The sequence below is a fragment of the Harpia harpyja genome, chromosome 3 (genome assembly GCF_026419915.1).
Source record: "Harpia harpyja isolate bHarHar1 chromosome 3, bHarHar1 primary haplotype, whole genome shotgun sequence".
Lineage (NCBI taxonomy): Eukaryota > Metazoa > Chordata > Aves > Accipitriformes > Accipitridae > Harpia > Harpia harpyja.
This window is the reverse complement of record NC_068942.1, coordinates 19,650,749-19,667,328: the sequence shown is the minus strand read 5'-3', so window position 1 is coordinate 19,667,328 and position 16,580 is coordinate 19,650,749. Positions and strand designations below refer to the sequence as shown.

At 41.9% G+C, this 16,580-nt stretch overlaps 2 protein-coding genes across 5 annotated transcripts in view; one reads left to right on the top strand and one right to left on the bottom strand.

Moving 5' to 3' along the window:
• The window catches only part of ANKRD6 (ankyrin repeat domain 6), a 126,210-nt gene that overhangs the window by 16,674 nt on the left and 92,956 nt on the right, over positions 1-16,580 (top strand). The gene's annotated exons all lie outside the window — the stretch shown is intronic.
• Positions 934-3,504, bottom strand: LOC128139315 (uncharacterized). Its single transcript, XM_052781524.1, has 2 exons — positions 2,861-3,504; positions 934-1,488 (listed from the first exon to the last, which is right to left on the bottom strand). Exons 1-2 carry the CDS (start codon positions 3,443-3,445, stop codon positions 1,300-1,302), a joined length of 774 nt encoding a protein of 257 aa, XP_052637484.1. The 5' UTR covers positions 3,446-3,504; the 3' UTR covers positions 934-1,299.

The window sequence follows — 16,580 nt, the reverse complement described above, 5'->3', positions numbered from 1 at the left end:
TATTAACAATTAATATAATTGTTTATAACAGTCTCTTGAGTCTTCACATCATTCCCCCCTTTTCTTTATACCTTTGCAAATTCTTTTGCAATCATATAATTCCGTTATTTTCAAGAGACCGAGCGAAATATTTCCCAGTTTCTACTTGATGTTTAATTTTATTCCGCTTCCAATTCTCATAGCTCTCGGTGGTGTTCTGGCTACACCACATGAAACACTTAAGCATTACGCATACTATTATCCCTAAGGCTATGAGAATTATAAATGTTATGAATATTTGCTTTAACCATTTAAAGTTCGGTAGCCATGAGGTTAATTTATCCCATAATTCCTGAAATCCCCATGAAGTGTCATCCTTTGCTATTTCATGTAGTATTTTGGTCTGTTTCCAAATTTCTTCTAAGTCAGTGGATATCCTTCCACTTTGATCCACATACATGCAACAACTCGTGTTTATAACTGTGCATGCTCCACCCTGAGAGGCCAATAATAGATCTAATGCCATTCTATTTTGTTGTACAATTTGAGATAAACTGGATATCTCCAATTGTTGGGCTTTTATTACATCAATTGTTTTATTTTCAAGATTCTCTATTACTGCTGAAATATTAACTATGGCTTTTTCTAGCTCACTTACTCCCAACCATGGAAGGAACCATCGGACAAAGCTGTGAAAGGCAGTAGGTCTCCTTACTAAAGGATTTTCAACTTCTCGTCTAAACCTGTGAAAGTGTGTTCGCACCCATCCTTTTGGTGGAGAACTGTGTATAGTCATATTCGGTACTACAGCTCCCAGAGTACATGTTCTCATCCAATTCTTTGGTAAAACTTTCCGGGCAGTGTCATTGCATAGCCAGTACCATCCTTTTCCCTCTGGCACTGGCCATGCTGTAGTATTAACGGAAGTTGAAGTTCCAATATCTATAGTTTTATTACAAACTGTGTGATTCCCTACATACGTCCCATTAACGCAGTCAAGTTTTCCGAGTCCTTTAGGTGGATTACACCTCTGTACACACGTGCAATAAGGCTCCTGGGCCTTAGGACTAGTTATTTCTAATTTCTGAACTTCGTCATTGCCAGTATACCATGTGGTACTTTCCCAAAGAGTGGCCCAGGAGTGGTTACTTGGTATCGGGATGCCAATCAGCGAGATCCCTTTTCCACCATATTCTGGCATGTGAGTACATATCCAACAATCAGTTCTGTTCAGAATTTGGGAAACGTTTTGTGTCAAGGAGAAATGTGAGTTCGAGTTCCACCGAGCTTCATTTGGACCAAGTAATAACTCAGTTATTATCATGATCTGGAAAATCGCAGACCTGTGGGTCCTGTAGAGGTGACCGTCCATGGCCTCTCAGGTGCTTTCTTCACTCTCGAATAGTGAATCCAAGCCGGCTGTTCCTTGATCTTAATGGCAGTGAAGGTCGTCAGTAACACTTGATAGGGGCCATCCCATTTCTCCTCCAGGGGTTGTCCTGAAAAGATCTTTACATATACATAGTCACCTGGTTTAATGGGATGAATTGGTTGATCTAATCCTCTAGCCCTGGTTCCCAAAATCTGTTTATTTATATTTTCTAATTGTTTTTGGAGGGATATCATGTAGTCATACAAATGTCCTGTACCTAGTTGGGTTAAATCCTCCCCTGTAAATTGGGACTGATATGGTCTTCCATACAATATTTCAAAGGGACTTAGGTTTTCCTTGGTTTTTGGTTTTACTCTTATTCTAAGTAACGCCAGGGGGAGAGATTGGGGCCAGGTTAGATTGGCCTCCTGACCAATTTTCGCTATTTGTTGTTTAATTAAATGATTCATTTTTTCAACCTGTCCGCTTGCTTGAGGCCTATATGGGGTATGTAGTTGCCAATCTATCTTCAAAGTTTTGCTCACCTGCTGTACTACTTTGGCACAAAAATGAGGGCCTCGATCGGAAGATATTGTTGCTGGAATTCCAAAACGAGGAATGATTTCATTCAACAATATCTTAGTTACTTCCCTTGCTTTGTTTGTTCGGCAGGGGAAGGCCTCTGGCCAGCCTGAAAATGTGTCAGCCATGACTAACAAGTATCGGTACCCCCCCTTTTCTTGGGAGTTCCGAAAAATCAATTTGCCACTGTTGTCCTGGATAATTCCCTTTACCAATTATTCCTAACTTTACTTTATTCGCCACATTAGGGTCATTACGTAAACAAATTTCACACTGTTGAGATATTTGTTTCACCATTGTATACAGATTGCGTCCTATTAATTTCTGATTTAAGCTCTTGTACAAAGTATCTGCTCCCCAATGCGTCTTATTGTGTTCAGTTAAAACTGTTGTCCATATTAAATTGGATGGTATTACTATACGATTATCCGCTAAACGAACCCATCCATCTGACTCTAGTTTACCTTCCAAATCTTCAATTAATTTTAGATCTTCTTTTGAATAATTTGGTTTTTGATTTGTACTTACAGTTTGGATTTTACCGTCTGGTATTAAGGATAATGTTTCTGCTTTCGCTTCTTCTGCCACCCGCCTAGCCTCATAATCTGCCAGTCGATTTCCAATTTCTGGATCTGTGTTTCCTTTCTGATGTCCTCGACAATGCATGATCGCTACCTTTTCTGGTTGCTTTACAGCCTCTAATAGCTTTAAGATTTCTTCTGCATGTTTTATTTGTTTTCCTTGAGCAGTTAGCAATCCTCGTTCTTTCCAAATTGCACCGTGAGCATGAACTACTCCAAATGCATATTTAGAATCTGTCCAAATGTTAATCTTTTTACCTTTTGCCAATTCCAATGCTCGGGTGAGGGCAATTATCTCCGCCTTCTGGGCTGAAGTCCCAGGAGGTAAAGACTTAGATTCAATTACCTGTTGGGTGGTTGTGATTGCGTATCCTGCTTTACGTTGTCCCTGCTTTATAAAACTACTCCCGTCGGTATACCAGGAGTTTTCAGCATCCTCCAGAGGTTCTTCTTTGAGGTCTGGTCGACTGGAATATATAGCTTCTACTGTTTCTATGCAATCATGTATCACTGGTTCATTCAGAGTCCCACTAAGAAAAGAGGCTGGATTGACAATGTTAGTAACCACAATTTCTACATCATCTTGTTCTATCAATACTGCTTGGTACTTTAAGAATCTCTGGGGCGAGAGCCAATGGCTTCCTTTTTGTTCTAAGACCGTTGAAACTGTATGAGAGACCAGCACTGTTATTTTCTGTCCCATGGTAAACTTTCGGGCTTCTTGAATATTGATAACAACTGCTGCGACAGCTCGAAGGCAACCAGGCCATCCTCTGCTCACCTCGTCCAGTTGTTTGGAGAAATAAGCTACTGCCCGTTTATAGGGACCAAGTCTTTGTGCTAGTACTCCCAAGGCTATTCCTTGTCTTTCATGAGAAAACAGCCAAAATGGTTTTGAAACATCCGGCAGTCCAAGAGCAGGAGCTCTCATTAACTCTCGTTTGAGCTGTTTAAATGCATTTCGTGTTTCTCCAGTCCAAATTAATTTTGACTGGTTTTTCTTTATCAGCTCATATAATGGCTTCACCAATAATCCATAATTATGTATCCAAAGGCGACACCAACCTGTCATCCCTAAGAAGGTCCGCAGCTCTTTCACCGTCTGGGGTTCCGGAGTTTGGCAAATGGCTTCTTTTCGTTCAGTCCCAAGTTCCCGTTGTCCTCCCGAGATTACGAGTCCCAAGTAGGTCACGTGTTGCTGGACTAATTGAGCTTTCTGTTGAGAGACTCGATATCCACTCAAACCCAAAAAATTAAGAAGATTCACAGTCCATTGAATACAACTTTCTCTGGTTTCAGTAGCTATTAAGAGATCATCTACATACTGTAACAAAACCCCTTCATTATCCGGAGGTACCCAAGTTTCAAGTTCTTTTGCCAGTTGATTTCCAAAAATAGTGGGGCTATTTTTAAACCCCTGTGGTAATACTGTCCATGTTAACTGAGTTCTTCTTCCAGTTTCAGGATTTTCCCATTCAAAAGCAAACAAATTCTGGCTTTCTGTGGCTAGGGTCAGGCAAAAAAAGGCATCCTTCAAATCCAGTACGGTAAACCAAACTTGGTTATCTTTTAGTTTTGTTAACAAAGTGTATGGGTTTGCAACTACTGGATGTATATCTTCAGTAATCTTATTTACAGCTCTCAGATCTTGGACTAACCTATAACTTTTTCCATCTGCTTTTTTAACTGGCAGTATGGGGGTATTGTATTCTGATTCACATTCAATTAATATTTTATACTGTAGGAACCTATCAATTATTTCCTTTATTCCTTTTCTGTCATCCAATTTCAGGGGGTATTGTTTAATTTTTACTGGCTCTGCTCCTGGTTTTAGTTTAATTACTATGGGGGCTGCATTTTTAGCTTTTCCCGGAACCTCGGAGGCCCAGACTCCAGGATATACCTGATCAATGATTTCTGGAGGCACCTCAAATTTTGGTTTAGTTTGTATTAATGCTAAACTTAGAATGTTAATTAGCTGGTCCTCCTTGATTTTCAATTTCATTTTTCCTTTTTCAAAAACAATTTCTGCTTCCAATTGTTCTAGCAAATCGCGGCCCAACAAGGATTTCGGAGATCCGGGCAAATACAGAAATTTATGTATTCCCATTTGTTTACCTAATTTATATTTAAGCGGTTTTAGAAAATAAGCCTTTTTCTGCTGGCCAGTAGCTCCCATTACAGTCACAAACTCTTCATCCTCCGGTATCAGCTTTTGATTTAACACTGAATAGGACGCCCCCGTATCTACAAGAAAATCCACCTCTTGTTCTATTTTCCCTAGCTTAATTTTAACCAGCGGATCCGCTAGGGTGGATTCCCCCGGTCCCCCTCATTGACCAGAGGCGATATTGGCTACAACAGCCTGTGCTCCACTCAGCTTGGGACATTGTCCTTTCCAGTGACCTATTTCTTTACAATAAGCACATTGATCTGACCTTAGGGGCTGGCGCGAGCCTCCCCTCCTTCCAGTTCCCCGACCCCTCCCACGAAGGGAGTTATCCTGTCTTCCCAGCGCGGCTACTGTAGCTGCGGCAATAGCTGTTCCCATTTTTCGTCTCTCCTCCCCTTCTCTATTCCGATACGTTCTCCAGGCCTCTTCTATCAACTTTTCTAAATCCCTTATCTCTGTCCCTTTTAATTTCTGAAGTTTCCTTCTTATATCCTCTGAGGATTGTCCCAAGAACAAAGAGACTAGCTGCTGTTTCCCTACCTCAGAAACAGGGTCTAATGTAGTATATTTCCGCATTGCTGCTCTTAACCGGTCAAGAAACTCTGTGGGAGTTTCAGTCTGACCTTGTTTTACTGCGTACAGGCTTGACCAGTTAACTGCTTTCGGTACTGCATTCTCAATACCAATTTTTATCCATTCTTGATATTTTTTCAATAATCGGTAATCATGGTTATCATTAGGGTCCCAATTGGGGTCGGTTCTCGGTATGTGGTTATCTACTACACCGGGTAAAACCCCAGCAGTTATTTGAATTTGCACTTGAGTTCGTGCATTCTTTATTATTAATTGTTTTTCAGTCTCAGTTAAGGCATCCAACATTAAATCGATGTCCTTCCAATCTGGGTCTTGATTTTTAACAATCAGCTCGAATCTTTTGGCAACTCCTTCGGGGTCGTCTCGGTATTCTTTTACTACTTCTCTCCATGAATCCAAATCATTCATTGTAAATGGTATCTTAATTCTAGTGGGGCCAGTAACCCCCACCGCTTGTCTCAGAGGAGCCTGAATAATAGGGCCCATCTTACTTCGAGTACGGGCCGTTATAGGTGTGAAACCTAAATCTTTTGTTTTTGTATTTTCCTCAGGTTCCTCCGCACCCGCATCCTCAATGGAATTTCCCTCTGAGGATGGTGGAGGTAATACAGAAAGAGAGAGATCGAGGTCCTCTTCCATCCTTTCTTCATTTTTCTTTAATTTTATACACCTTTGTCCTATACTACATGCTGAGCAACATCTTTTCATTTTTCCCGTACTCTTTCTTTGTTCTTTTTCTATCGCTAGCACGAGAGGGTCTTGTGGGGCCAAATTAATGCCACATTTCTTCTGCCAGTCTGAATGATTTCTTAAAGTGAAAAACATATCTGCATACATTACTTCATCCCATTTTCCCTCTCGTCTCAAAAATAGCATCAATTGCAACAGAGTATTGTAGTTTAGTGTCCCATTCAAGGGCCATTTTTCATCATCATCTAATTTATATAAGGGCCACCATTGATTACAATATTTTATCAGAGTTTTTCTATCCACATTCCCACCTGGGGGTCCCCCAATTTCCTTCCAATGTGCTAGGATACAACCTAAGGGGCTCTTTTTCAGTATTCCACCGCTCTGTCTACCTCCCATATTACTTGCTCTGATTTTTACCTTCCCAACCACAAATTATTCCTGCTATATACGTGACTCTCTCTCTTTTGTCCCAGGAAGCCCAGACCCGACACTTAGGGCATTCAATATCCTTTCCACAATCTATTTGTAGCTTTTGTTTACACCACATACACTCTAGGATATATACGGGTTTACACTCATTTCCTGGATGCAGAAGACACCATTCAAATACCCACATTTATAGAATACACCAGACAGGGAACTTCTTCCAACAACAACAACACAAGGTTAATAAAATAACCAAGCTCAAAGTTATAACTATAATAGTAATGTATAAGTTCACGTCCCAAATCATCAGTAAATCAATCACACTTCATTCATCTCCGGTCGTACCTCCTACGGAGATACGAGTCTGCGGATCGGAATTTCACACACTTTGCAGCTGCCTCTCACTCACCCAAGCATTCAATTCACCGTTTTTTTTTTTTTTTTTTTTTTTTTTTTTTTACTCGATTTTATCACAGTTTTGACTCAAAACTCACGATGATCTCCGTAATCCGTTTCCAATCCAATAGTCGTTTACCACATTCAGTTAGCCAAAAGGTCTGAAACAAAGCTAAACCAGAAACCAAAATACATGTATGGGCACTAAACCAAAAGCACGCAAAGTGCACAACAGCATACAGAGTATACTGCAACAAAAATGTCCAGACACGTATTAAACCAAAACCAAAGGTATACCAAGAGCATCAACTACCTGGCATACGCCATCCTGCATAAGTAAATCTTATGACTTATGGACAGCCCAAATGACCGGTCCCCAACTAATAATTTAAAGAATACCTTTTATTCTTTCCGATGGTGTTCTTGTCTGCTCCCGCAGTGATCCGAGTGAGGCGAGGAGCCCCTCCGGGAAAATCCCGGGGGTACCCTAGGGAGTCCTGTTCTCAGCGGGTCCTGCAGCCGAGCAGAGAATGTCCCACCTGGGTCGCCAGATTGATTCAAAGGACATTGACTCAATAGTTAATTTTAACTATTAAGTAGGTATTCTTTATTAGCAGCGCTGGTTGCACGGGGGATCGCTCCACCTATCGTGCACACCGTTAGGCTTTAGTGTACAGACTAAATACAGAGCGTTCATGTATATGCATTAGATTTCCGAGAAACACGTTACATATTCATCCTTTTTCTGAGAAGTCATTAACATATTATAATGTTCGTTACGCATGCGTGTTAAGGCCTCTGGTGGTCTTTCGGACGTCCTCTGGTGGTCTTCGCTAGTCTTCCTCACGGTGTCCGCTATTTGACCTTTCTCTTAAGGCATGCGCAGTGTGGGTCATCCCAGGTGGTTTATCTCTTTCTTCCCAGTTAGCTGACCCTGGCCAGTTTTAATCACGAAGCTCAGCAGAACTCAAGGTTTCTTATCTCTTTGTGCCTACTGTTAACAAAGCTCAAGGTTTTCTTACATACTAAAGGGTTTAAACTTGCCTAGGCGAACATAAATCAAGGGATACAAAGATACAAAACACAAAAAAGGACATCACCACAGTCAGTAGATTACACATACAGGCCTCAATTATTAACAATTAATATAATTGTTTATAACAGTCTCTTGAGTCTTCACATCACTAGGACAGGAGCAGGATCGATTTCAGATTCTTCATTTCTTTAGCCTTTGCTGCTTCCTGCTGAACTACCCTTTTTTTTTTTTTTTTTTTAAGTAGCCTGAAACACATTCCAGAAATGTCTGTGTGAGGGAGAAGAGTGCCAAGGCTGCTGATGAATAAGAGACTTTGTGGTGAATCTTGTAAAATTGGACCTTTTCATTCAGAGAATGGTTATCCATTACCGAGTCTTTTGTTGCCTTCTTTTGAATCGGAGGGGAGAGGAGGAGATGTTAAGTGTTGTCCTTCACTTCCCTCTAGCCTACCTGAATTAAGACAGGGATGAATTGCTTTGACTGGGGGGGGGGGGATGCAGAGGAAGTTGATTCACTCTGTTAAATCTGAAGATGCAGCAATGGTATTACTTCACTTCTAAAACTAACCAGTTTTGGGAAATTTAAATTTACATTGAAAGTTTGATTTGAACTATGTTGATCTGGGCTGAGAGATGATAATGAAAACTTTCGGTTTTAAAATCACTATTTTTTAAATAGACATTCAGGTCTTGTTAACTCCCAGTCCCTTGGAATAAATCTCTCTTGAAGTTGAGTGGTTTTTTCAGTTCTAAACTATTTCGCAACAGTGTTGTTATTCTAAGATTTGTTTTGTTAATACATCAACTTGGAGCTTCCTACAAGGTGAATTTGAATTGCATGTGTATTTTATCCAGGCTATGTCAGAATCCCAAACATACAATTTTTCCTTGCTGAACATACCATATTTCTTACAGTTTTCCTGGTAATAGCAGCTGGAGAACAACTGTGGCAGTTTCTAACTTAACTAGGTGACATGTAGCGTGTGGTCAGGGCTGCAGCAGATGTGTCCCAGGAGTACACCTTGGTAAAATTATCCGTCACACCTCAGATGATAGTATCGGATTACAAATAGGTAATAATTAATATGTAAACATAGATGTGTGAGCTGTCACTTCAAGAAGGGCACTTGAAGCAGTGGAGGAACTGTACGAAGGAGCTGCCTGTAGTTTGCCAGGTTAAGGAGTCCTTGCTTGTGAAAGCTTGCAGTTAGCAGAGTTGAGTCTCATAAACTTGTCTTTAAACCTTAGTTCTTCATTAGGTATGACAGTGTATCACGCAAATGTCTTTGGAATGAATCCATTATCTGAAACTCCTGTGGTGCTTGTTAACTTAAACACCTCGAGAGAGAAGTGCCTTTTAATAGTTCAGTACTTTTGCCCCTTCAATTATTGCAGGAGCTCCTGTTGTGTCCGTTTGTGATGTTTCCTTCTCTCCAAGTTGAAGCGTGCAGCTCTGTTGCAGCAAACACTGCAGCGTCCTTTCAGCATTGCTGCCAGAGCCATCAGTCTCTAGCTTCAAGGGAGCTGCCCTGTCTCCACAGATTGCTTCCAGCTTTTTGCGTTGGCTGCCGGTGCATTGGCTTGGCAGTCACAGTCATCTGGAAGAGCTTTTTAGAAGACTCTAATCCTTATTTCGTATAAAAATCTTCTGGATGAAATGTCTAACTTGGGAATTAGGCTGTTGCTTTCCATGCTGCATCCAAGTTCTGTGTTTGACTTCTTTGTAATGTACGAGGGGTTTGGCTGGGAAGACTGTGCTGCCTCTCTGTGCTACTTGTCCTTCCGAACAGTTACAGCAGCCGGCATCCCTTCAGATCTCAGGGGGAGACCTCGTAGCGCAGTGGCAAACACCTGAATCTTTTGAGTGCTGGGGGAACCTGCCCTGGCAGGGCACTTGTTGGGGACTGTAGCAAGATATGTGGCTAGATGGTACCTCCTTCCCTCCTTTTCCCTCCCTCCCCAAGCAAGAAAGGAGAGAAACCATAAGGAAGCATAAAAGGATTCAAAGGCAAGGCAGCCTCTTCTCCCCATACCTGTGAGGGTAGCACCCGATAGCCCATGCCACCAGCTATACCTAATGCCGAGGTGCACTGATGCCTTTTCCCTTCTCCCTGCGTACCGAAGATGTCAGATGCACTCTCTGCCCTCCCTGATGGTTTTGTTGTGGCAGGGCATACCAGGAACGTAGTCCCTCTGAAGAGCTCTCCATGTTTATGGGGATAGTGCAGGTCTGCCAGGCTCACACAGCACAGATGAGTAAGTAGTATATGGTGAACCTGCTCCTGATTTCTAGCCTTATGGTTTTCTGCATGAAACCTTGCAGGCTGATGTGGAGGGGAGAAGACAAGCATGTTCCTCTTTAGAACGCTTTCTGTGACTAGTTTTATCTTCCACCCTGCAAAAGCTGGCATGACAGGCATAAAACATTTTTAAGGGAATGAATAACCTGTCATAAACCAGCATTGCTTCTTTTGCTTATTTGAGAGAATTTGTTAAGAAGTCTATCCTAGCTGGGGAGCACAGCACTGGCTTCTTGGGAGGCAGATAGCAGATCACTGCAGAAAACAGAGCTGTAAACATATGGTTCCCTGCAAGTGTGCCAAGATACCCTTTTCTCGTGTGCCAGCAGGTGACAATCTCCCCTCTCAGCAAAGGGACTCCTTCGGTCTTAATCAAATCTTTAACATTACTGTAAAAGTGAATCTCTGTTCTTGAGGCAAGATGGAGGAGCTGGTATCCTTAGTTCTTTTCAGACATTTCCCTGTTTTGTTGTGGGATCATAGAAAGTATCGCTTCAAGTCAGAAAATACTGAATATTGTGAAAATTGCGGTGTGTACCTGCCCAAGAAAAGTTACAGCTGTATATTGCACTTCCTGCAGAATGGCATGGAGGTGAGGAATTTTCTCCCCAGTCTAAAGGTTTGAGGTTTGGTGGTTGTTTTTTTTTTTAAGGATTCGGGTGTTGCCTGGTGTTATCGCTACAGATCTCCAAGACCTAGCATCCAGGACTGAACAAGTTTTGCAGGCTTCTCTGCTCTTTCATTGCTGCCCTCCTCTCCCTAACCCCAGCTTGCCACTTCCTCAGTCATTTAATGAAGACACAAAGCTCCTTATTGTATGATACTCAAAATGTGATATGATAGTCTTGCAGGAGAACTAGCGGAGTGGTCATTACCAGGTGTTTGATATTTTCCATTGCAGGGAGATCTGTAGCTGTAAGAATGTCTTTGGCCGCACTGGGAAGGGACGGCAGGCTGGGATGCTTTGTCGTGTGGCACAATCTGTGCAGCCACAGGCCTTCCCTGGGGCTGCAAGTGAGTGTGGGTGGTGGGGTAAGTTCGGTCCCTCTTAACCTCCTGAGAAGGAACGGTGCCTACTGCTCCAACAGAGGTGAATGTGGAGCTGGGTCTCACAACATGCGGAAACCTCCGAGTTGGCAAACCGAGTAGGTGTGAAATCCCATACAGAATCTCCATCATATTTGATTTAGACCATGTTTTTTCATCAGGGAAGTGTGGGCAGATCTGTTGTTGTATAAAGGCATCGGATCGTTTTGTCTCTGGCCCCCTCAGAAAGGAAGAAACTAAGGTTTTACTATAGGATATGCTTTTAGTTTGCTGGTCAGATCATCTGATGTAGATATTCCTGCTGTTTCTGTTTCACCTTCTGTTTTACTCCAAGTGAGCCTGCACTGATTACAGTGTTGTCTTTTCTGGTGCGCAGACAAATAAAGTAGGGCTGACCCAATTGTTGTTTCATAACTGCTTCTTGGAAGACACATCCATCATTTTGTGGACAAGTTCAATAACCAGAACATGTTTTCTTCATTTTTGAAAATATGGCTCATGAAATGTGTTGTTCTTTGGAAGTAAAGTGCATTTTAATGCGCCGTAAAAGTCTCTGACAAAGAGAACATGCATAGCCTACAGGGAAAAGTAGCTTAATTCTCCTGTCTTTAAAGATTAGTTTCATTTTGGAGCTTCTCTCCCAACAATATGATTAAAATAAGACACTACCAGTGGTTTTCTTGGACATTTGAGCCATTAAGGTAGTCAGGATTTGGAAGGCTTTCTCAAAATGAGTTAATAGCAGTAGCAGCCTACCATTCTCTCAGAGAAAGACATCTGTGGGGTTTTTTCTTCTATCAAATTGTATATAGATATTTTAAAAAGGCTTATTGCAAATATTTCCTTGCTTAAGGAGAATTCAGCCATCATTGGATGTAATTATATTCCCATATGAAACCATCCTTTGGCCTGTTAGTATCTTGTATTTCTTCTGGCAAGTAGAATACATGCAACGTAAGCCTTGGAAATGAATTCTTACTACGGTCATTGTACAAATTAATTTATTTTAAAATTGACAATGTCTTTTCATATTCTACCAGTATATATGCTTATTAATATTCTCTAACGTCATTCATATCACATAATAGTTGAGTTTGGAAGGGACCTCTGGAGATCTGTGGAAGCTGCACACTTTGGATATTAGAACAGCACTTTGAATACCTGAGGGGAACTAAATCCTCATACACCGTGCTATTCTGATTGAAGATGAAACCACCTTTGGGTCAGAAGCTTTCAAATGTATTGCTGATCTCCCAACAGTAGCACACCGCTATTGATTTCGTCTCCAGCAATCATTTCAGAGTTGCTCCTACATCATTGCCATGTTTTTGTCCTTCACCCTTGACTGCGCTTTTGAGCAGTGAGCATCTGGTGAAGGCGATGACAGTGATGAAAATGCAACCATTCAGAAAAAAGGCAGCAAGGATGTTTGCACCAAAAGGTTTACGTTGTGTGTTCAGCTTCGTAGGTGAAACAGTGAGATCTTTTCAGGAGGTCAGCCATTCCAAGAGTGATTGGGCAAAGTCACTGGGACATTGCAAGGTTTGGTCTCACATTATGAAGAAAGGTCATGCTGGTCAAAATTTCAAGCTAGTAAGTAGTCATCCCTTGATTTTTGTTTCAAAAAGGGGTCAGCATCTCCTGCTGCCACAAAGCTAGCCTCCAAAAAGTGAGCCTCTCCTCCATCTTTTCTCTTGTTACTAGATGATGAGTTGGCAGTTGACTACCCTGATGATCCTGCTCTTGCCTCTCTTTTCTCTGTGGCAAACCTATAGCCTGTGTGTAGGTCCTGGGTCTCTGTAGGCATTCCCTCCAGTACCAGGCACCAGACCAATAACTTAGTTCTAAGTAATGGCACAGTAACAAATATAGATCAGTAGTACAATTACCCAGGTTGAAATGACAGCAAATCCAGTAATTCACCAGTACTGGGCTAAGCTTAATATCCAGGTGCACAAAGACTTACATGACCATGGTGACCAGGCAGGCCAGCAGGAAGCCGGGCATGGCTCCTCTCCAGGTGGGGAGCAACTTGGACCAGACAAGGGGCTTGGGGAATGCCAAATACTCTGATCAGATGGTTCTTCTTTACTGCTGAGCTGCAGAAGCAGCGCCTGGACTTGTTAACTAATGACCATATCCCACCTCCGCTCCCTCTCTGTGCCAGGTCTGTCCTTGGTGTGCACAGGCGTGGAAATACTGCATAAGGCAATACTAGCCCCATGCTTATGCCTCTGTTGATGTGGCTTGTCAGTTGGGAACTGATTATTCTGATTTTGGAAGGTATGGGTGGTGGCATTGGAGGCAGGTGTTTCCCTGGTGTCAGAGATAGGTTCTGCTTCCAGGCAGTTGGTGGTTGTAATGGATGACCTTTGTCTTTACTGTTTGTGGAGAAGAGATTTATTTTATGTAAGTGTACTCAGTTTGCTCACTTTCCATTCTTACATTGGAAAGAACACAAAATTTTATTTCCTAATATTTTTAAGGAAAAAAAAAAGTGAGATAGTGGAGTGGGACATCTAGTCAGTCGTTGAAATTTGGGGAGAGGAGTAGGGTGGCCAAGGGGTGCCAGCCACCTCTAGACGCCCAGACTTTTCACACAAGTGCTTTTGTCTGTGCTCATATGTTTTATTTCATGAGTTTTTAATGTTAGCATCCTGAAGGCTAGGACATAAGTATAAAACACGTTTCAACTCCCTCAGGCTGGAAGGGGATACAGATCAGAAGCAATATGTGCATTAGGATTTGGGAACTATCGCCTTAGCCTTGTGTGAGAGGGAAAAAGAGCCCTGGTAAGTTCCGTTGTGCTAAGGGAGTTTCTTGCAATACCCCTTATCTGCAGCATAAATGTCATGAGCTAGCTAAAAAAGATACCTCTTGAAAACAAATTGCTGAATATCCATATTTAGTCGGTGGATCAGAAAGGCATTACTCTCCTCTACAGCTTTAGCTCCAGTATCCTGCATAGTGCTTTATCCTGCATAGTCATTCTGCTGGGCAGCGGAAGGCACGGGAGGAAGGAAGGTGACTGCGTGCTACGAAACCTCTCTTCCAGCCCCACATTAACAGGCTCCTTTTTTCTGGCCTGTGTAATACCTGTTAGCTGCCCCTCGTGGCATGTTTGCACAAGGATCGTTCATGCAGTGCATTTGGCCCCAGTTTGTGCTGCAGCTGAATTACATCAACCCAAACCCGTATGTAAGATTTTTCCCTGGTTAGACTGATCTTGGGAGTAAACCTGTTCTCTGGGGCTATGTCTGGTTTTATGTATGTGCTGGATCAAAGCATTAACTGTTAGTCAAAGTTGCTAGCTAGTTCACAGTTTATTAAAAATAAAGCAGACGAGCTAACACTGAATGGACTGTCTAAAGCCGTGCTTATGTTCTGCTTCCTGCCACACGCGGGGACCTGATCTTTTTCTTCTTACCAGTGGTTTTGTATACAAGAAGCTTAGCTTGTCTTTATCATCTCATTTGTCAGTAAAAACAGCTGTGATATGAAATATGAAAGCCCAACTCACCTGGTAAAGAAAAATACTTTTACCCTATTACACAGAACATAACAGGACGATATAGAAGTGCAGCCCATCTGCCTAACAGAAATGAGTAGGTCAACTCTGAAACTCTAATAGGTGTTGTTTACTGACCCTTAATGGCTTTTCTCATCTCCTGAGCATGTCCCCTAGACAGTTTGGGAACTGCCCAGTGCATTAAAGATGCTGTGTGGTCCCAGGCAGTGCAGCTGCTTTTGTGTGTGTGGTGGGAGTTGTGCTCCGGTTTTAGGACTGCTTTTACCCATGCCGCAGTGGTAACAGCAGCTTCTGGCGCTGGATCCTGAGCACCTACTGCTGTGAGCTACTTCCAGCCTTGCCTCTTCCCTCCTGTTTGGAAGTGGTGGTACTGTCTTCTCTATGAGAGAGAAGGTGGGTTGGGAGGATTTCTTATGAAGGTTGCATCTGCTCTGTAACTCCTCTACGCAGAGCGGCACAACTTTTTGGAACTGCTGTGCTCCGCTTTTATCACAGTGGTCCTTGCTGTGCCAGAAAACATCCAAATGAGACCTTCCATGCTTTTCTGGCTTCCTCAAGATAGATGAATTGTGCCCTTGAGAGTAGTAATAAATACGAGTTGAAACTCTTTATATTTTTATAGCTTTATAGCTAAAGCTTTAAGCTTTATATTGCTTTTTGACTTATATTTCTTCCTCAGTGTTTCAATTAAGGCAAATTAGAAATTAATCACGTAACAGGGTATATGATAAGGTCATGCAGGTTAGCAATATAATCCACTGTGTATAATGGGAGCATAAAAATAAAATGAGAGGTTTCAGGGGGTCTTACGATACTAATTCATTAGCAGTGAGCAAAATAACAGCCTGAGATTTGCTAGGCTCAGCGAGATCCCAGGCTGATCAAACCATCCACAGGCCTGGGATCCCAGATGAACATCCAGACCTGCGGACGGTTAGATCAGCCGTATTACATAGCCATTTCTTTGCCAATAAAAAAAAACCCACCACACAAATGGGGGCAAAATGTCGTGTACACTTCCGTGCATATGACCATATCTGCAATAAATACCCCGTGCTTGTTTTAATTCAGGTGGTCGGTTTGCTGGCTGGAGTTTTGTGGCTGGTTTCAGCCTTTGGAGACTGGGATATTGGCACCACTGAATATCTCTTTGAACAGATAAACTAAATGTTACAGTTTCATTAAATTTGAGGCAGTCCGTCATCTTCTTAATAATAATGATAATGTATTTTTGTAAAGTATCATATGTCATTTTCTAAAATCAAAGCACTAGGGCCTATATAGCTGGGCTTCATTAAGGAGATGAAGTGAACGAAGAGAGGCATCTGGCAGAAGAACAGAGGACAGTGTAAAAATAGAGGCATATGTTAGTTTGAGTAGCATTAGTCATTTCTGATATTATGTTGCGTATGAACTTCTGCTCCATTCAAAGCAGAAGACTGAGCCAACAAAGCCAATTTTCAGGACATTCACACAGTGTTCCTTTCTTCCTGAAAATAAGCAGCTGAAGCTTGGGGAAATTGGAGGTGCCTTTTGGCCAGCAGAAATCTTTGCCACAAGGACAATTTGATAATGTATCCTAAATAAGTCTTCAAAAAACAAATTGGCAATTTTTGTACTGCCCTTTATTTATTTAATTATTTTTTCAATATGCTGTTTTCCTAGAACATGTGTCCTCATTTGTTGTGACCGGTCAATACGACAATCCTGGAGAATATAGCTTAAATAAACGCAGTTGTTATTTTTACATATTTATTTGTATAGCCTGTACAAAGAGGGTAGCTTGCTTTGTGCTGGGTTGCAGAGTTTTTGCCTTAGGCTGTAACATGGCTAAATAGAAACCTGTATTTCAGGAGCATTAATGATTTTTCAC

Excerpts from the sequence above, each read along its gene's own strand:
- LOC128139315 (XM_052781524.1), bottom strand. The coding sequence starts at position 3,445 with ATGAGAGCTCCTGCTCTTGGACTGCCGGATGTTTCAAAACCATTTTGG. Across the intron at positions 1,489-2,860 it reads CAATCACAACCACCCAACAG|ATCTTTTCAGGACAACCCCT; the intron begins GTAATTGAATCT and ends GTATATGTAAAG.